Source organism: Coenobita brevimanus, chromosome 55 (assembly GCF_032717465.1).
Source record: "Coenobita brevimanus isolate Jiangsu-jjx chromosome 55, ASM3271746v2, whole genome shotgun sequence".
In the NCBI taxonomy this organism is placed as follows: domain Eukaryota; kingdom Metazoa; phylum Arthropoda; class Malacostraca; order Decapoda; family Coenobitidae; genus Coenobita; species Coenobita brevimanus.
Genome location: NC_137008.1, coordinates 44,883,860 through 44,904,630, shown reverse-complemented (window position 1 = coordinate 44,904,630; position 20,771 = coordinate 44,883,860). Strand labels below are relative to the sequence as shown.

Here is a 20,771-nt window from a genome sequence, read left to right as displayed (position 1 = left end):
CACAAACACAACACAACACCCACAGCATTTCCATTAACACAACACCCACAGCACCTCTGCCATCACAACACAACACCCGCAGCACCTCCACCATCACAACACAACACCCACAGCATTTCCATTAACACAACTCGACACTCACAGTACCTCAACCATCACAAAACGACACCCACAGCAACACCATCAGTCCAACACAACAGCATACTAACTCCGCCACCCACAGCAACACCATTAGTCCAACACAATACCATACTAACTCCACCAACCCAACACAACACCCACACCAACTCCACCAACACAACAGAACACCCACCGCAACTCCATCAATACAGACTCATAGGAACTCCACCAACACAACACGCACAGCAACTCCACCAACATAAAACTCAAAGGAACTCCATTAATGTAACATCCACCGCACTTCACCAACAGAACACCCACAGCAATTCCACGAACCCGACACAACACCAGCGTCAGCTCAACTAACACACCACAACATCCACAGAACCTCAACCAACACAACAACCACAGCATCTCAACCAACACAACGCCCATAGCACCTCAAGCAACACAACACCCACAGCACCTCAACCAACACAACATCCACAGCACCTCCACCAACACAACACCCACAGCAACTCAACCAACACAACACCCACAGCACCTCAACCAACACAACACTCAGAACACCTCAACCAACACAGCACCTACAGCACCTCAACCAACACAACACCCACACCACCTCAATCAACACAACACCCACACCACCTCAACCAACACAACACCCACACCACCTCAACCAACACAACACCCACACCACCTCAACCAACACAACACCCACACCACCTCAACCAACACAACACCCACACCACCTCAACCAACACAACACCCACACCACCTCAACCAACACAACACCCACACCACCTCAACCAACACAACACCCCACCACCTCAACCAAAACAACACTACACCTACAACAACATCACCAACTCAACACAACACCTACAACAACTCCTTCATCACGACACAACACCCATAGGAACTCCACCAACACAATACAGCACGTACAGCAACTCCCAACACAACACCACACCCATAGCAATTCCACCAACCCTACTAACACAACACATCACATACAGCAGCTCCACCAACACAGAACAACACCCATAGCAACTCCACCAACACAGCACAACACATCACCTACAGCAATTCCACCATCACGACACACCTGCAACAGCTCCACCAAAACAATACAACGCCTACAACAACTCCATCGACACAACACAACACCTACAGCTGCTACTCCAACACAACACAACATCCACAACAACGCCACTAACACAAAACAACATCCATATCAACTTCAACACAATACAACACCTACAACAACTCCACCAACACAACAGAACACCCACAGCAGGTGTAGCACCAGCTGAACAGGGCAGTACTTCCAAGGTGGATGGACAACAGATGATAGGGAGAGCTGGAGCTCCCATTTCATCAGCCCTCTGGACTAGCTTCTGACGATGCCCCTTTGCTGACTTTGTTCAGTGTTTCAGTAACACGAAGAGTAGGCCAGCATGATCTCCAATACAATTTCCTCCAACTGTCAACACAAAACTACATACACATTGCTCACCACATTTCCTTTTCAAAAAAAAAAAAAAAAAAAAAAAATGACATCCCAACACCCAGCTACGGAGTCCCCGGGGGTAGGGGAGAGGGACAATATACTGTATGTCCCCACCATCAGCTACTCACTCGGTGGCGGCCAAGAGAGATGCAAACACCACGTTTCACTCATTTCTTCTTCATTTCTGCTACATTCGCGGTCTTTCCCCAAATTGTATCCATGTTGAACACCACCTTGCTTCCTCCAAACCTCACCTTCTCTTCCCTGCTGAGACTCAGCTGTCTAAGGCGACTGATAGCAAACCCTTCTGTGTATCTTCCTCCTTTCTCTATACTTACTTCGAAGGCAAAAGTGGCTGTTATGTATATGTACCCAACAACATATCTTGCGCTCGTGTTTCTGAACTTGAATCTTCTGAATTCTCTACTCTATGGCTTTTGGCTATCCTGTCATTATATCTAATATTACTATGAAAATTTCTTTGATGGTCTTACTTCTAAGATGGAACAAATCCTTTCAATTTCTCCTTTATGTGAAATCTTCTTTCTTGATGATTTCGATGTTCACCGCCACCTTTGGCTCTCCCCTCCTTTCACTGATCCACCTGGTGAGCAAACTTTCATTTTTTCTTTCTTTATTGACCTAGAGCAACTTGTACAGCACCCTACCCGTATCACTGACCGCCTTCAAGAGAGTTCCAACAGACTTGACTTTTTCCTTACAACTAATCCTTCTGCTTATGCTCTTAATCTTTTCTCTCCGTTGGGCTTGGGCTCCTCTGATCACAACCTTATCACCTCAATCTGTCCTATTGCTCCAGTAAGGCCTGTGGACCCTCCCAAGAAGCTGCAGCAGTGACACTTTGGAGTTGCTGATAGGGAGGCCCTCAGGCAGTACTTCCTTGATTATCCCTGAAATGATTATTGCTTCCACGGCCGAAAGCCATCTGAGAGTGCCTTGTGCATTACGGAGGTTATTCTCTCAGGCATGGAAGCATGCATTCCTTTCTATTATTTTGTGATTAGAAAAAAAAGAATTTGTTTTATCACGCTTGTTTCAAAGCTGTCCACAGTAAAGCCTCGTCCACACGAGCGGGCAGTGCCCGGCGGCCAAACACTGATACCAAATCACATTCCAATTCACTCATTTAGAAGGTGGCTGGCGGGCACGAGCGTAGATGACGTCATAAGCAGGGAAACCACTGGCAAACTCTCTATAACACCCTTGCCCGTTGTTGAGGCAATGCTTGCCGTGTGGACAACAAGTGTGCGCGGTAGTGACCAATGGCCTCCAGAAACTGTTTGATCTGGTAACGCTGCTAAAGAAGCGAGGGATATTAGCTCAGCGGGCAGTGCCCGTCAGGCATTGCCCGCTCGTGTGGACAGGGCCTAAGGAGAGGGCCTTCAAAAGGTACCAGAGGTATGCCACCCTGAATCTCATCTATTTTCTTTTCTGTTTCCTCCCGGAAACGTGCTAAGTCTGTTCTTCGCTCTGCCGAAAAAAAATTCATGCGTACTAAATGCTCTGAACTCTCTAAGTCAAATTCTTCCCGCTCCTTCTGGCACTTTGCTAAAAACCTAACAACTTTACTTCATCATCCTTCCCTCCGCTTTTCCTCTCAAATGACTTGCTTTTTCTTCTGCTGCTAAAGCAGATATCTTAGCTCAGACTTTCTTCTCCAACTCCACTTTAGACGATTCCGGTGCTGTTCCTCCATTACTTCCCGCCCCTCTGAGATCTGCATGGCTGACATTAAAATTTCTTCAACTGATGCGTTTTCTGCCATCACTGGTCTGAATACTAATAAGGAATATGGGCCTGACGGGGTCCTTCCAGTTGTCCTCAAGAGATGTGCTTCTGTGCTTATACCCTGCCTAGGAAAACTCTTTTTCCATTGTCTGTCAGCTTCTACCTTTTTCCTTCTCGCTGGAAGTTTGCTTTCATTCAGCCTGCCCCAAAGAAGGGTGACCATTCCCAGCCCTCTAACTAACGCCCAATTGCTTTAACATCCTGCATTTTTTAAGTTTTTAAATTTCCTCAACAAAAATTTTTTTTAAAGCACCTTTCTTATCACAACCTTCTTTCTGATCGTCAGTATGGGTTCCACCAGGGACACTCCGCTGATGAACTTCTCATATTCCTTTCAGACTCCTGGTCATCCTCCTTTCGGGACTTAGATGAAAGCTTTGTATTGCACTTGACATCTCAAAGGCTTTCGATTGAGTCCGGCACAAATTTTTAATTTTCAAACTGCCCTCTTTTGCTTTCTGTCCTTCTTTTAGTGCCTTGATCTCTAGTTTCTTTTCTGGTCGTTCTATAGCTGCTGTTGTAGACGGACACAGTTCTTCTAGAGCTATCAAAAGGGGTGTTTCTCAAGGCTCTGTTCTATCACCAACTCTCTACCTTCTATTCATAAATGACATTCTAAGCTGTATATCTAACCCTATCCACTCATATGCTGATGACTCTACCCTTTACCTTTCCATTCGCTTCCAGCAGCGTCCATTGCGGCAGTTACTTCAGCAAACAAGGGATGAGACAATGGCACACTTAATGACTTACTTGGCTCATATCTCTAATTGGGATAAGAGTAATCATGTTTTTAATGCATCAAAAACTCAGTTCTTACATCTTTCGACTTGTCAGAATCTACCACAGGAACATCCACTAATTATTGATAATACTGATCTCTGTCCTGCATCATCTTTGAACCTACTTGGGGTTACACTCTGTCGGGATTTAACTTACAAAGAACATAATTCATCTATTGTATAATCTGCTTCCAAGAGATTAGGTGTGCTAAGCCGACTCCGTACCTTCATTACCCATGCACATTAGTTGACTTTAAACACGGGTTTTATTCGCCCCTGTCTAGAGTACAACTCTCATGTGCGGGGAGGCCCCCCATATACAGCTTTTCTCGGCAAGGTAAAGTCAAAGGCATTTCGTTTCATTAACTCTCCTCCTCTTCCTGGCTCCCTTCAACTTCTATCTCTTCGCCGCACTGTTGCATCTTTATATCTGTTCTATCACTTTCAGTGGTCACTGGTCCTCTGAACTTGTTTTTTTTTTTTCTCTTTTTTTTTTCGTGCAAGGAAGAACGAACCAAAGACCAGGGGCCTGTAATTTGCTTCCTCCAAGAAAAAACAAAAACAAGATAACAGAGAGCCAAATTCAAGATCCATTCATTTCGAGATGCCTGGATACACTGCTTTTAAATGACTTGTGATCGTAGGCGGTAAGAAAAACAGACAGAGGGAGAGAATTCCAGAGCTGACCTGTTGCATACATGAAAGACTTGGAGTAGCAGTTAACTATTACATTAGAGAGTTGGACAGAAAAGGGATGAGAGTCTGTTGCTAGACGGGTGCTACGTGCCCGCCGTAGTGATGGAGGGATGCTAGCAGACAGTTCAGAGGAACAGTGACCATTGAAGTAGCGATATAAAAGAGATAAAGATGCTACAGTGCAGCGAAGAGACAGAGGTTGAAGGAAGTCAGTATGAGGAGAGTTAATGAGACGAAACGCCTTTGACACCATCCTATTGAGAAGAGCTGTGTGTGGGGAGCCTTCCCACACATGAGAGTTGTTCTTTACACAGGGGTGAATAAAACCTGTGTATAAAATCAACAACTGTGCTGGGGTAAACATTGTACGGAGTCGGGTTAATACACCCAATCTCTTGGAAACAGATTATACAAGGGAGGTAATATGTTTTTTTCAAGATAAATCCCGAGAGAATGAAACCCCAGGTATGTTTAAAGATGATGATGTGTGTGTATCACCGTCTAGTAGCAAATGCTCACTCCTTTTCTGTCCAGCTCTCTAATGCAAGAGTTAACCATTACTCCCAGTCCTTCATACAATATATGCAACAGGCCAACTCTGGAACTGTCTTCCTCTGCCTGTATTTCCTACTGCCTAATGCTTTGTCCTTTAAACTCAGTGTGTCCAGGCATCTCGAAATGAATGGATCTTAAATTTGGTTCTCTGTTATCTTGTTTTTGTTTTATCTTGGAGGGAGCAATTTGCTGGCCTCTAGCCTTTGGGTCCTTCTTCCATGTACAGGAAAAACACAACAATAACAACATCTCCAACCATCCAATACCCGTAGCAACCGTATGAACTCAAAGCAGCACAACACCGCCAGCAACTCCACCAATACAACACAACATAACACCCTCAGCAACTCCACCAACACATCACAACACAACACAACACCCTCAGCAACTCCACCAACACAACACAACACAAAACAGCACACTCAGCAACTCCACAAACACAACACAACACAACACCCTCAGCAACTCCACCAACACAACACAACACAAAACCCTCAGCAACTCCACCAACACAACACAACACCCTCAGTAACTGTACCAACACAGCACAACACAACACCCTCAGCAACTAACACAACACAACACAACACAACACAGCACAACACCCTCAGCATCTCCACCAGCACAGCACAACACAACATAACATAACACCTTCAGCAACTGTACCAACACAACACAACACCCTTAGAAACTTCACCAACACAACACAACACAACACCCTCAGCAACTCCACCAACACAACACAACACAACACCCTCAGCAACTCTACCAACACAACACAACACAACACCCTCAGCAACTCCACCAACACAACACAACACAACACCCTCAGCAACTCCACCAACACAACACAACACAACACCCTCAGCAACTCCACCAACACAACACAACACAACACCCTCAGCAACTCCACCAACACAACACAACACAACACCCTCAGCAACTCCACCAACACAACACAACACAACACTCTCAGCAACTCCACCAACACAACACAAAACAGCGCTCTCAGCAACTCCACCAACACAACACAACACAACACAACACCCTCAGCAACTCCACCAACACAACACAACACAACACTCTCAGCAACTCCACCAACACAACACAAAACAGCGCTCTCAGCAACTCCACCAACACAACACAACACAACACAACACCCTCAGCAACTCCACCAACACAACACAACACAAAACCCTCAGCAACTCCACCAATACAACACAACACAGCACCCTCAGCAACTCCTCGAGTACAACACAACACAACACCCTCAGCAACTCCTCGAGTACAACACAACACAACACAACACATCACCTTCAGCAACTCCACCAATACAACACAACACAAACACAACACCCTCAGGAACTCTACCAACAGAACACCAAGAACAACTCGACTAGCACAACACAACACCCACAGCACCTTCACCAACATAAGACGACACCAATATCTACTCCGCCTACACAACACAACACAACACCTACAGAAACTCCATCTACACACAACAAAACCCACATCTACTCAAGCAGCCCAATACAAGTATAACGCCCACAACACCTTCACCATCGCAACAAAAGACCCACAGCAACTCCACCACCACAACACAACACCATAGCAAACCAACACAACATTCTCAGGAACTCCACCAGCCCAACACAACACCTTCAGCAGCAACACCAGCCCAACACAACACCCACAGCAACTCCACCAATACAGTACAACACCCACAACAACTCCACCAACATAACACAACACCCACAGCAACTCCACCAACACAACACAACACCCACAGCAACTCCACCAACATAACACAACACCCACAGCAACTCCACCAACACAACACAGCACCCACAGCAACTCCACCAACACAACACAACACCCACAGAAACTCTGCCAACACAACACAACACCCACAGCAACTCCACCAACACAACACAACACCCACAGCAACTCCACCAACATAACACAACACCCACAGCAACTCCACCAACATAACACAACACCCACAGCAACTCCACCAACACAACACAACACCCACAGAAACTCTGCCAACACAACACTAACTGCAACTTGAAAATGTAATGGTGCAGTGCTGGACATGCAGTTCCCTATGACGTAAGGCGAGGCAGTTAATAATACTTTTTGGGTTTAACCTCCAAAGTACGGTGACCTCTTCTATACTATATTCTTGGCAACTCTAGATGGTCTGAATAAGTGTGTGAGAGGGTTTTGCAAGTGATGGTGTTTGGTATAGCCTTCAGGTCAAAAGTAATATCACAGTAGCACATTACAGTACATAACTCTTTGCACAATACCATAGTAGCCTACATGAAAAAGGTACCTCTTTTTTGCAATACTCCACCACAGTACAGAGAACACACACACACACACACACACACACAAACAAACAAACAACACACATAAAATAAACACACACACATGCACAAATCAACACAGTACTGCACCCCCTCTCAACAGGCCATCACTGCACATCAAAAAGCTATCAGAGGGCCACAATACTTCACACTGGGCGGCCACAACAGGACGCCACGCCACATAATGAAATACAGCGCTGCAGCATGAGGGACCCAGTGTCCGACCTAATGGATGAGAACTCACATTTGAGGGCGGAATAACTAGATACCTGTCATAGGTGAAATGTATAGTGGTCCTCGATACACGTGTCTGACATCACCCTTAACTTTTAACCTTGTAGGATATAGGCATAGACCCCAGTCAATCCATGGGTTATCGAACACGTGTCCCCTGCAACCTGCCCACCAATATTCCCGCGCGCGGACGCACGCACGCGCACACACACGCGCACACACACACACACACACACACACACACACACACACACACACACACACACACACACACACACACACACACACACACACACACACACACACACACACACACACACACATACACACACACACACACACACACACACACACACACACACACACACACACACACACACTCGGGGAAAAAAAAAAAAAAAAAAAGAGGTGAATCATTAGCAAAACTAACGAGATATATCCCCAAATCCCAATCGAACATTGTAACGACATGTTGACGTGGAGTGCGAAGAATCAGCGATGATAACTTTGAGTCATTTTACTGTTTATATTTTCAGCAGTAGACAGAGGTAGGCAAAACTTTTCTAACAAAAACAGCTTCACAGAGGTTAGGTACATTAACAGACTCAGTGCATTTTTCATCCCCATATTTGCCCATGCACAGAGTACAATTTTCATCCTGACTCCCTTAAGTTCTCTCTTTCTGTCATTACTATTCTGGTCATTGTTCTACCAAAGTCTCTTTTTGCAGTTTGCTCCCTTTATGGCGGGCACGCAGCACCCGTCTTCTACATGCACTCACACATTTTCTGTCCACCTCTTTGATGCAAAAGGTAAATGGTACTCACAGTCCTTGATCTGTGCAATTTATATGCTCTGGAACTGTCCTTCTGTCACTTTCCCACTATCTATGCCTTCAGAACTTTAAATTCATTGTAGTGAAGCATCTCTACCACGAACTAATCTTGGATCTGACTTTCATTTTTGTTTTAATTTTTGTTTGAAAAGAACAGATTAGGAGGTTCTCAGCCTTTGTTTCTTTTTTGCATAAAAAAAAAACTTTCACTCTGTGTATGAGATGTTTGTTTGTTCAAAAGAGAAATACAGGTGGCCTTCGTTGTTTGCCAAGGATGAGTTCCAAAATATCAAAACTTTTTCCATAGAACTGGTTATGATGTGAATCGAGAGATACTAGCCAATAAACTATATATGTGTCAATGAATCTCTTCTGTAATTTAATGCGTAATTAACCAAAAAAAAAAAAAAAAACACGACGTATATAGAAGACATGTTGCTATACTTGTGAAGGAAAGCCGTACGTATGAGATACTGAAATTAGGAAGGTAGACCATACAGTATATAAGATATGCTGTAGTTTTAACTGTGAAAGTAGGGCATATGGAAGATATATTGTTATAATTATGAAAGTAGGCTATATTGAGGATATGCTGTAGCCCAGTTATAATTCTCAATATAAATCACATGAAGGATGTGCTGTAGTTATAACTGTGAAAGTAGGCCATAAGGAAGGCATGCTGTACGTATATTTTTGAAAGTACGTAAAATGGAAGACATGCTGTAGTTAGGAAGGTAGGTCATATGGAGGACATTTTGTAGTTATAATTATGAAAATTTTCTGTGTAATGCCTTTGTGTGTGTGTGTGTGTGTGTGTGTGTGTGTGTGTGTGTGTGTGTGTGTGTGTGTGTGTGCGCGTGTGTGTGCGCGCGCGCGCGCCTGCAAGGAAACAGTGAACCTGGTGGGTGAATTTTTCCAGCAGATATTCGAGGCGGCATTTTCCTGGCAAAAACCATTATTGTCGGCGCCACGAGCAACAAGGCTGAGTTGTATTATCGTTGACTGCTGCTGGCCTCGTGTTTAGTGGAGGTGTGGGCGTGTGAGCACTGGCAGTGTGTGTGTGGGTGTGGGTGGGCAGGGAGGGTGATGTGGGTGTGGGTGGGCAGAGTGGGTGGTGTGGGTGTAGGTGGGGATGGAGGGTGATGTGGGTGTGGGTGGGCAGAGTGGGTGGTGTGGGTGTGGGTGGGCATGGAGGATAATGTGGGTGTGGGTGGGCAGGGAGGGTGATGTGGGTGTGGGTGGGCAGAGTGGGTGATGTGGGTGTGGGTGGGCAGAGTGGGTGGTTTGGGTGTGGGTGGGCAGGGAGGGTGATGTGGGTGTGGGTGGGCAGAGTGGGTGGTGTGGGTGTGGGTGGGCGGGGAGGGTGATGTGGGTGTGGGTGGGCAGAGTGGGTGGTATGGGTGTGGGTGGGTAGGATGGGATAGTTGGTGTGGGTGTGGATGGGCAGGGTGGATGGTGTGGGTGTAGGTGGGCAGAGTGGGTTTGGGTGGGCAGTGTGGGAAGAGTGTGTGGGTTGGCAGGGTGGTGGAGGGTGTGGCTGGGTAGTACGGGTTCAGTGGTGCTGAATTCAAGTAGAGTATGCCAATATCCTGATGTGGCCGTACTGGCTAAGCTCTGGCCTTCTTTGTCGATCTGGTAGTGCTTGATTGGATTCTTAGTCTCTCTTTGCAGCCGATTTCGAAACACTTTCTAACTTGTATTTCCATGTGTTCCATGAATGAATGAGAACTGCCAGTGTACCAGCAGATGAACATACTGGTGGTGGCGAACATCATCCACCCACCTGATGTAGTGCTGCCTATTTTTTCCTTCACGTTTATCATTCATTTTTTGTGTCTGCCCTCCTCTCTTCCTGTGTCTCCCAGCTTTCCTGTCACGTTTTATTAATCTTCTTTCCTTTTCAAGTAGCTTTCAGTAAGTGACAAGCCTAATGGTTTCCTATGAGCCAGGAAAGCATTTACAACGCTGAGAGGTACCCATTAACCAACCCCTACGTGTTCCGTACTTGTCACCAAGTGGGTTGGCGGAAGTTTAGTGCCCCTCCCCGTAAAACAACTAATTCAAAGTCAAACGGCCACCCCTTACGATATTATGGCGTCTGGCTATAGATAAACAAATAGTCTAACCACACCTAGTAATAACAGTAGTCTTCTTAGAGATGGCGAAGTTGCTGGCACCCCTTTAGTTTGTGACATTTATGGAATTCACCATGAAAGTTAAATCATGTTTGTCATCTTCACCTCAGGCTGGATGCCCTCTGCAATGACACATGCATGATAATTACAACAGTCCGTCAATAATTACACGGCACAGGGGCTTGCCTACACTTTCAACCTCTTAGTTTTAAAAATAAGGACGTGTGACACCCTTAAGTCAGTAATTGAAAAATAGTTCCATGCAGCCAAATGGACTCCTGCTGGTCTAACTGGTTCAGGCTCTCTAACCGGACATTGCTTCCAAACGTTTACATCCGAGGGAGGGTCGAAGCTTATTCCTCGCATTATGGTACTGAAGGCGAGTAACTGGTCACTCTCGCCTTAACCCTATTCGGTGCAACCCTTGGCGATTTCCCACACTTACGACCCTAGTATCGAGAAAAGAATCTTGAGTAATATTATTGGTTTGACGAAGTGAAAGGAACGCATTCGGACACGTCGGCGCCGTTGCAAGGCAAGCGCCGCCAAACATATCGTACCGCATCCGCGCGCACTGAAACACACACACACACACACACACATACACACGTTTAACTATTATCAAATTTAAAATTAATGTAAATATCAAATGATAAAATATTTTACCATTCACCAACGCTTATCATGTTTGCCATATATCAAAGCCGTAGGCTATATTTTCAGTCTGAGGGCTGCAGTATCAATAAACCGTTTACTGTTGTCTCTCACACACACACCGTCCATAACATGGAAGTTGATAGCTTACACATCTTCCTCATCATCATCACCACCCTTCCTCCCTCACACTCACCACCTCCCATCTTCCTCACCACCACCTTCCCTCCCTCCATCACCCTCACACTCACCACTATATTCCCTTCTACCATACTCTCCGTCTCACTACCACCGCTTTTTTCTCACCACCATCTCTCTCTCACTCGCCACCGCTAATACTCTCTCTTTCTTCCTCACCTTCATAACTCCTAAACCCACTTTCAGTGGATTTACTACTAGGTAGACTAGTTGATGGAGAGGTAGCTATTAGTCAAGGAAATCTAATAATGTAAGCATGTAAATAATACCTGGTTATACATGCGAGTATTTTTTTTATGCAAGAAAGAAGGCACCAAAGGGCAGGACCTGCAAATTGCTCCCTCCAAGAAAAAAACGACAGCAGAGCCAAATTCAAGATCAGTTCATTTCGAGATGCCTGGACACACTGTGTATGAAAGACTGGAGACCGTAGGCAGTAAAAAAAAAAACAGAGATGGAGACAATTCCAGAGTTGACCTGTTGCATACATGAATGACTGGAGCAACTGTTAACTCTTCCATTAAAGAGTTGGACAGAAAAGGGCTGAGTTTGTTGCTAAGACGGGTGCTGAGTGCCTGCTGTGGTGGTGGAGGGATGCAAGCAGACAGTTCAGAGGAGCAGTGACCATTGAAGTGGCGATAGAAAAGAGACTGATGCAACAGTGCCGCGAAGAGACAGAGGTTGAAGGGAGCCAGTAAGAGGAAAGTTAATGAGACAAAAAGTCTCCGACTCCATCCTGTTGAGAAGAACTGTGTGGGAAGCCTCCCCACACATGACACCTGTGCTCTACACAGGAGCGAATAAAACCCGTGCATAAAGTCAACAGCTGTGCAGGGCCGTGGGTTAGGGCTTCCTGACTAAAACCTCCCTAAGTGAAGAGTCCAGTCCTGCTGTGGACTAAAAATGGAAAGTTCATAATGATGATGATGAGAATACTACCATATATTTCTTTCTAATGACTGAATATAATATTTAGCTACGCGAGTTTCAGCCACACTCAAAAAGTGTGTAACCAGGATACGGGACGAGGACCCAACTCGCCATGTATCCCACCAACCACTTTCCCCAACCTCCTCCCTTTAGAAAGTAGTTATTTATTTTTCAAATGTCATTACAACTATATAATAATGAATTTATAGAAGTAAAAGATTATTCTTATTAATTTTACACGTGTGGGGTGAGGACTGAGTTGGTGCGTGAGGACTGTGTTGGTGTGTGAGGACTGTGGTGGTGTGTGAGGATTGTGTTGATGAGTGAGGACAGTGGTGGTGTGAGGACTGGTGGTGTGTTAGGACTGTGTTGGTGTGTGACGATTGCGTTGGTGTGTGAGGACTGGGTTGGTGAGTGAAGACTGTGGTGGTGTGTGAGGACTGTAGTGGTGTGTGAGGTCTGTGGTGGTTTGTGAGGATTGTGTTGGTGTGTGAAATATAATCTATTCGTGAGAACAAAACAGACTCGACCTTCTCATGGACCCACTTCACGTATAACTAAGGAGTGAGAAACAGGTAGACCTTTATCATACAAATGGATGGCGAGTGAGAAAGGGCCGGGGAGTACAGGAGGTAGATAAGGCAGAAGGCGGTAGATGTACGGGAGATTAATGCTTGAAAAGGCATACATATTGCATAATAATTGCAAAATTCCACATCAACAGCCTTGTGCCTTACCTACCTCCTATTCTGTCTGCCCCTCTGTTGTCTAATAAAGGTCTACCTGCTTCTCACTCCTTACAGCTGAAGGAGGTCCTTGAGAAGGCTGAATCTGTTGTCACCAATATATTATATAGGTATTTCTAAATCTGAGTACTGCAAATTAAAATTGAAGGGCACAGAGAAATATTTAGTTATAACCAATTATTCAAAGGGCACGGTAGCTCTATCTGCTCATGCTACGCCCCAAGGAGTATTCAGAGCAATGCAATAACAAATATTCAATTATGAATAGTTATACCCAAAACATCATCAGTATACAGTATAAATCAATGGTTATTCAGTGGGGCAGTCAATCCCAAAATACCGACAAATTAGTCAGTAGACTCCTTCTGATGTCAGTTTATTAGTAATTTCCCACTGGTCAATCACTAGCCTATCACTGAGACCTTTGTCGGTCAGCCAGTCAGTCTCTCCAGAAGTCAGTCCCTTGATCCTCTGTTAGTAGTCACCACGAGAAAATGCAGCTGCCAGCCAAAGCTCCGTACATGCGGGATCACCATTAAATTCTTACGAGTAGACTGTTAACCAGGAAACGTGCCAGTCTTTGGATTACTGAATCGCTTAGAGCAGCCTGTAGCTTCCTGGTTAAACCCTATATCTCTTGTAACCGGAGAACAAGCTGTTCCCTGGGTAATGCACAGGCACAGTGTGGATATGAGGGTTAGGTCCAGAGCCTTGCCTGGCGCTTTCAAGGGAGACAGCAGTCAATCAGGCCCCAGCTCCTTCTCTACACTGCGAGACCATGCTTCATTTCAGCTGATCCACCTCCTGTTGCATCGACCCCTGGTAAGTTAAAAAGATCCCGGGTGCCAATTAACTAACAGGGCCCTCAGTGACCCACAGCCCGTTAACTTGAGGCTATCCATGCCTATGCTTCTATGTATTTTCCGGCGGTATTTGATCCTACGCACTCGAACATCCTTTTTACTCTACACTTACAACTAATATAAGTAAGCCGGAGGATTCTTATGCTGCAAGATCCTCACCTTCCGTATCTCTATTTACATCTATCATATAAGGAAATTTTTAAACAAAAACATAATCCGTATATAACGTAAACTCAGTCATAATCTATATTCACAGACATGCATATTCATTCTTAATTTCCAAAACAAGACTTTCACTGATTGGGCATGTTACTATAGCATTTCATACATACTTTATTTCAATTCTGATCACAGATGTGCTTGTGACATACTTGACATTGTTTCGTGGACGATTTTGCTTTGGGGCGATTCTGAGTGTATCCTGGACCATAGACTCCAGGCATGAATGACACTTGTGCTGCTTGCCTGACCTATTCTCATGTGTTACTTCTGGGACGGCCTCCTCTACATCTCCCTGTCCGAGCATCAGATTCATCTTAGCTATTGTATTCCTGGTCAGACCACAAGCCTGAACTTTTCTTCTTTCAATTTGCAGATTACACAATGCCTTCACTAACTGCCAGCCATAGGAGATTGAAGCAATTTATCTTGGGTCCTGATTATTATATAACGAATAAATTGTGTGAATTTACTCTGGCAGTGTTGACAATGTAGCCAAGGGCATTCACTGTCCATCTTCTAGATTTAGTGTGTACTGTATGAAAACTTATTCTCTGATCCATAATGTCAGTGCCTCCTTTAGTGAAATCATACAATTTAAATATATATATATATATATATATATATATATATATACATATAATATATATATATATTTTCAAATCATCATCCTTGGTAATGCCTAATATAGGGGAAACTGTGCTCAGAAGTAACACATCTTTCTTACCTTTGCTTTTGGTGGGTGTTACATAGGATTCAGTGTCATTTCCTCCCCGTGTTTCTTCCAGTAAACTTGGTATGACCTATCTTCCCTTTCTGTGACTATCTCTGGTGGTATGCCTTTCCTAGTAGAGTCTATAGTACCTAAGGCTGAGATACCTTGTGTTTGAAGCCACTCCAGCAACTCTATACTGGTGTACAATCTATCCAGGCTAATAATCCTACCTCTAAGGTCGACTGAGTCTTGTAACTGACTTACCAGAGCTTTCACTGTTGGGACTGTACCGCGTATGTAGTGTGGTCCTGGCTCTCCAGGTTTACCTGAATATACAGCTGTCCTAAAGGTAAATGGATATCTAACAGCATTAATAGATTTATATTGGAGGCCACAGAGTACGGGTTTGCTCTTATTGTAGTCTGAACCCTATTTGTGTTCTGCACCCATACAACGTTTCATCAGTGGTCAAGAAGTCACCTGGCTCTAACACTGAGCAACAACAATTACTGAACTGTTCAAAAAGCTCCCTGATTGCTGCAAACCGATCGTGTACCCATTTCTGGTGTCTGGTATCAATGTTGATCGTGTACCCATCTCTGGTGTCTGGTATCAATGTTGATCGTGTACCCATCTCTGGTGTCTGGTATCAATGTTGTTAAAAGTTATGTCGGCATGTAAGAAACCAAATCGTTTTACTGACATGACGGCTTCAAATATTGGGTGACCAAACGCTTCCATGAAGAGACGATTATAGCAATATTTATTTTGTCCCAACAAACCTCTTGGATAGAGCAGGCCAAAAAAGCTTTTCAATTCTATGGCATCAGTCATCTTGACGTGTGTTGGTATTTCAGCAGTCAGTATTAGAAATTTCGGTAATTATGCCTTGTGTTAGCATGGGTTACAATACCATCAATCATATTAGATGTTATAAACAACTCCCATGCCATTATTTCTGTATTAGCTGACCTTGCCTCTCCTAACAAAACATCCTTCACTAAGCAATACCTTCTCAACAGGCCTACCTTCTGTATGATTGGTCCATAATATTGACTTACCAATATCTAATTTTCTCTGGGGTTTCTCTAAAATGCAGGTATATTCCCTGAGCTCGTGTGGCAGGACAAATTCGTCATAATTATGTTTGTTCAAGCACTGGTCCAAAGAACTGATTAATCTATTTTTCACAAGTGGCTTTCTGTTTCTGAGTGGTACCCACTCTTCTTCATTTTGTCAACATTCTGATCATCATCTACATCGTCGCCCTCAGCTACTCTATCCAAGGCAAGGTCATCATCATCATCATCGCCAACTACCTCTTCCAAGTAATCTTCGACTGGGTCAACATAGTCGAAAATAAAAGCCAATGACTCCGTCCGTCGGCACATCCACCCCGTCCCCTAATTAATGCCTAACTAACCGTCATCCAGCACGCCTACACGAGAGCCGCGAGGTTTGTGTGTGTGTGTGTGTGTGTGTGTGCACATTACAATGCACGTGTGTGTATCTGTGTGCACAATACAATGCACATGTGTGTATCTGTGTGTATGTGTACGAACAACCATTTCATTGGGTATGAGGAGTCATAGAGAAAAAACAATGAATAATACATAGATAATAAAATTAGTGAATGAAATAACTATTTCACTAGGTATGAGGAGTCATAAAGTATGAACAATGAATAATACATAGAAAATAAAGTAGTTTTAATGAAAATAGGAAACGTATCGTACGTCTGGAAGCTGTGTTGATGCCCGTTAGGCTTGCGTAGGCTAAGGTCCCAGATATTCCACTCATCTTCGAGCGTTTTCTTTTTGTTTAGCGCTCTCCACGGGGAAAAATCGTTAATTTTAGAGAAAACGCTCGTTTCAACCCAGTTTTTTCGCTCAGAATCACTATTTTGTTGTGTTTCCAGTAATTTAACAAGAAAATAATCGTGAGACCATGCATTGCTTACAAACTAGAGTTTATTGGCAAAAATTAGTTAGGGCGTATCAAAAATGATACGGGGTGCACCGAATAGGGTTAAATGTCTACACTTCACCTAGTACCGGCCCTCTACGTTCCTGATGCGGCAAAAATTGACTGGATGATACAGATAAAACAGAATTACGGTGTTTACTGACTGACCTATGACCGTGGTGAGGATCATGATGCCAAGGATGACTGAGGTGATGACCATTCCCACAGTGTCCACCAGAGGGCCATCTGTTGTGTCGTTCCCAGTGTGCGTTCTGTTCAAGCTTTCGTTTCCACCCAGCCAGAAAGTGTCGTCCACGGTCACCAACGAGTCGTTTGTATTCAGCAGGAGGTCCGGACTAGCTGGACTGAGCACCCTGAGAGTCCCAGAGTCCATGAGGGGTCCGGGGCCAGATGTGAGTGGCTCCAGGACGGTGGTAATATTAGCCCTAGTCTTGAGTATGGTGCCGACGGTGCTCCTGATGGTGAAGTTGAGAGGGAAGATGGGCTTGTTGATCGGTGGTGTAGTGGTGGTGGATGGGGGCAGGGTGGTGGGGGGGTGAGTGAGGGCGGTGCTGGCTGTGCCCCATAATGTGGTGGCGGGGGACTCGGTGGCTTTGTTGGGGTCCTGCAGAATGGGTCCAGCGCCCTGCCCCTGCCCACTTCCCTCCTCTAGGAACTCCAGTAGATTGGGTAGGGTGTAGTTCCAGGCGTCGCTCGTCGTGTTTTCTGCAACAAGATAATAATACATGTAACTTAATGAACACATAAACTACTTTCATGGCATCGCTAAATTGAATTATGTACCATTTAACTCCTTGATTATACAGTAGTACGGCTTTTATTAATTTGTTCTTGCTACCTTCAAAATTTTTCATTTAACTTGAAGGAGGCCATGTAGTTCTAAAGTAAATGAAAGCTATTACTAACTTCACCAGTCTTAAGTCTCCCAGGCTCTGTAAAACTGAAGGTAGCAAGACCAAATGGGAAGTAAGTCATCTGAGTGAACTGGCTAAATCTGGGTCACCAGTTACACCTGCGAACATATCAAAGTTACTAAGTATTTGAATAACGCATACGGCCTACTATGCACTGTAGCCTACTTCATTCACATAAAAACACTGCACATGAAACTAACTTATTTTAAGTCCTGATATACAAGTATAGTGTCATAAAACAATATTCATATTGGGGGTACCTTGAAGTGCAAGTATTGATCTCAGGAAATATTTCCCGCCTCCATCTGTTCAGCACTTTAACCCTTTCATTAGGAGGAGTCTTGCTTTATCAAAACCTTGCTGCACCACATGATTCTACTTGGCTTAAGAGAAACCACTCTTAATAAAGGGTTAGAAGCAATCTTTGTTAACCTTTTCAGCCTACAACGTTTTGTTTTTAATTCTTGGAACCTGCAGACGATTTTATTCATCTTAAGGAAGAAGTGTTGTAATGAAAAGTGTTGATGGAGATTGTCGAACTCCTTTCATTCGACAAGTCTCTCGTAAGTGGAATAAAAGGGTCTAGAGATAGTAAAAAAATAATATAAAATTTGAATGGCTACATTTTCAAAGCAAATGATTTATAAATTATGCCCTAAAGTTTGCATGTAAATAATGTGCCTCTTGATGGCAGTCCTAGATACAGTACATGCCTAGTAAGTTTCAAAGTAATCGGACCAGAAATAAAACCTGAGGTCATGGCAACAAGCGCTGGGAAGAAGAAGATGAAAGCGAGAGAGACAGAGAAAAAAAAAAAAAAGTCATATGGTTCAAGGGGTTCGTATGTCATGGGTGTATGGAAAATGTTGTGTGTGGTCAGAGTAGTAGGATTTGCAGCAGATCACTGGGACGTGCCTAACCTTCAGTCATCTTGATTATGATGAACTGGGAATGGCACTATTATCAGGAACTAAAGGGAATTCCTGGAACAGAAGCAGTCGTATGACAATTTGAAATCGTCAAGGTGTAAAGAAGTCCTTCATTTTTTGACGGTCATTTTTGGATCACCTGTACCTCTTAGATGGGATCAGCCTGGATCCCACATAGCCAGTGGCGTACCCAGAAAGTTTAAAAAAGTGGGGAGGGGCTTTTTTTATCTTATTAACTGTGCAGCCCATGACTTCGGGGAGCGCAGCGAGCCCATACAGCTGGGGGGGTTCGGGGGGGGGCTTACAGCCCCCTCCCCGAGAAACTTTTGCATTTTGGCCAAATTTATGATCATTTTGAGACCATATGGAATGGGTATACGACATAAATATAGCATATTCTAAAGCCATTTTTAAGTACTCTGTGCCACTGAGTTATGATTCAGTCTCTCCAATAACCTTCTACTACTAAAATTCAAACGCTCATATTTCGATCAAACAACTTTACAACTGTAATGAACTAATAATAATAATAACATTAAAAATTATGATAATTTAATCACTGTATTAGTCTCAATTACAAACAGTTAACCATATATATATATATATATATATATATATATATATATATATATATATATATATATTGCAAAAGGGGGCGCCCATGGCCGCATGCCCCCCGCCCCTCGGTACGCCACTGCACATAGCAGTGTGTAGTCTGCAACTGTATACAATAACAAAATCAGGTTTGCATGAAAGACTTAGAAGTCATCATAAAAAATTCTGTGTTTGTCTTTACTTTTGTATTGTTTCAATGATATGACTTTAAGTTCTAACAACACCTAATTAGTTTATGCCAGAAAGCAAAATGTGCACTTTATCTTGGTGACAATGTCTCTATGTATATCTATAGCTTGTTTGTTTTTTCTAAACATAACTGGCTCATTTCATCTCGGATGCTAAGCCATGGCTGCTTGAAATTTGTTGTTCCTAGTTATGGGGTAGGTATGAGCCTTCCGATTACTAGTCAGACCAACCCTTCAGTCTGATTACATCTGACCATCAACTGAGCTGAAAGAGGTTAGGGACTGTCGTTGTCAGGTAAAAAAAAAAAAAAATGGTACACCGAATTCAGTAATAAAACAGTTTTTAGAAGCTTCTTTTGGTAATTATTAAAATTAGTTGCGTAGCCCATTTTTAATAGATATAACACAAGCCAAGCCTCATATATCATGTCAGCCTCTGTAAACCACTCACTTTTTTTCTTTCTTTGCCAAGATTTGAGCAGAAGAACGCCAAAGTTAGGTCCAATGGATGCCAAGGCTTTCAGGATTAAATTAGGTTTTGTTAGGTTTAATGTTCATAAATACGAATGCGCAAACCCGTCTCTTTCCCTCGCTCATGGCCGGGACAGCTCTAGTATTCTATTCCAGCTAAAGCCAGACAGTCTTATTCAACTGAGGGCAAATCACAGGAAGGTGAATGAGTTATGCAGTAGTAAGGCCCGGTGTTTCGCTATATAAAGCACCACTTGAGGTGTAAGTCAGGTGCTCTTTGTAGTTTCGA

General features: G+C 43.8%; 1 protein-coding gene across 1 annotated transcript in view; it reads right to left on the bottom strand.

The window, feature by feature from the left end:
• Nucleotides 1–18,092, bottom strand: part of LOC145401315 (5-hydroxytryptamine receptor-like) — a 229,125-nt gene extending 211,033 nt beyond the window's left edge. The window contains exon 1 of the mRNA XM_080273640.1: nt 17,513–18,092. Coding sequence (XP_080129766.1) covers nt 17,513–18,092 — 580 coding nt within the window. The remainder of the gene's footprint in view (nt 1–17,512) is intronic.
• Nucleotides 18,093–20,771: the final 2,679 nt, after the last annotated feature.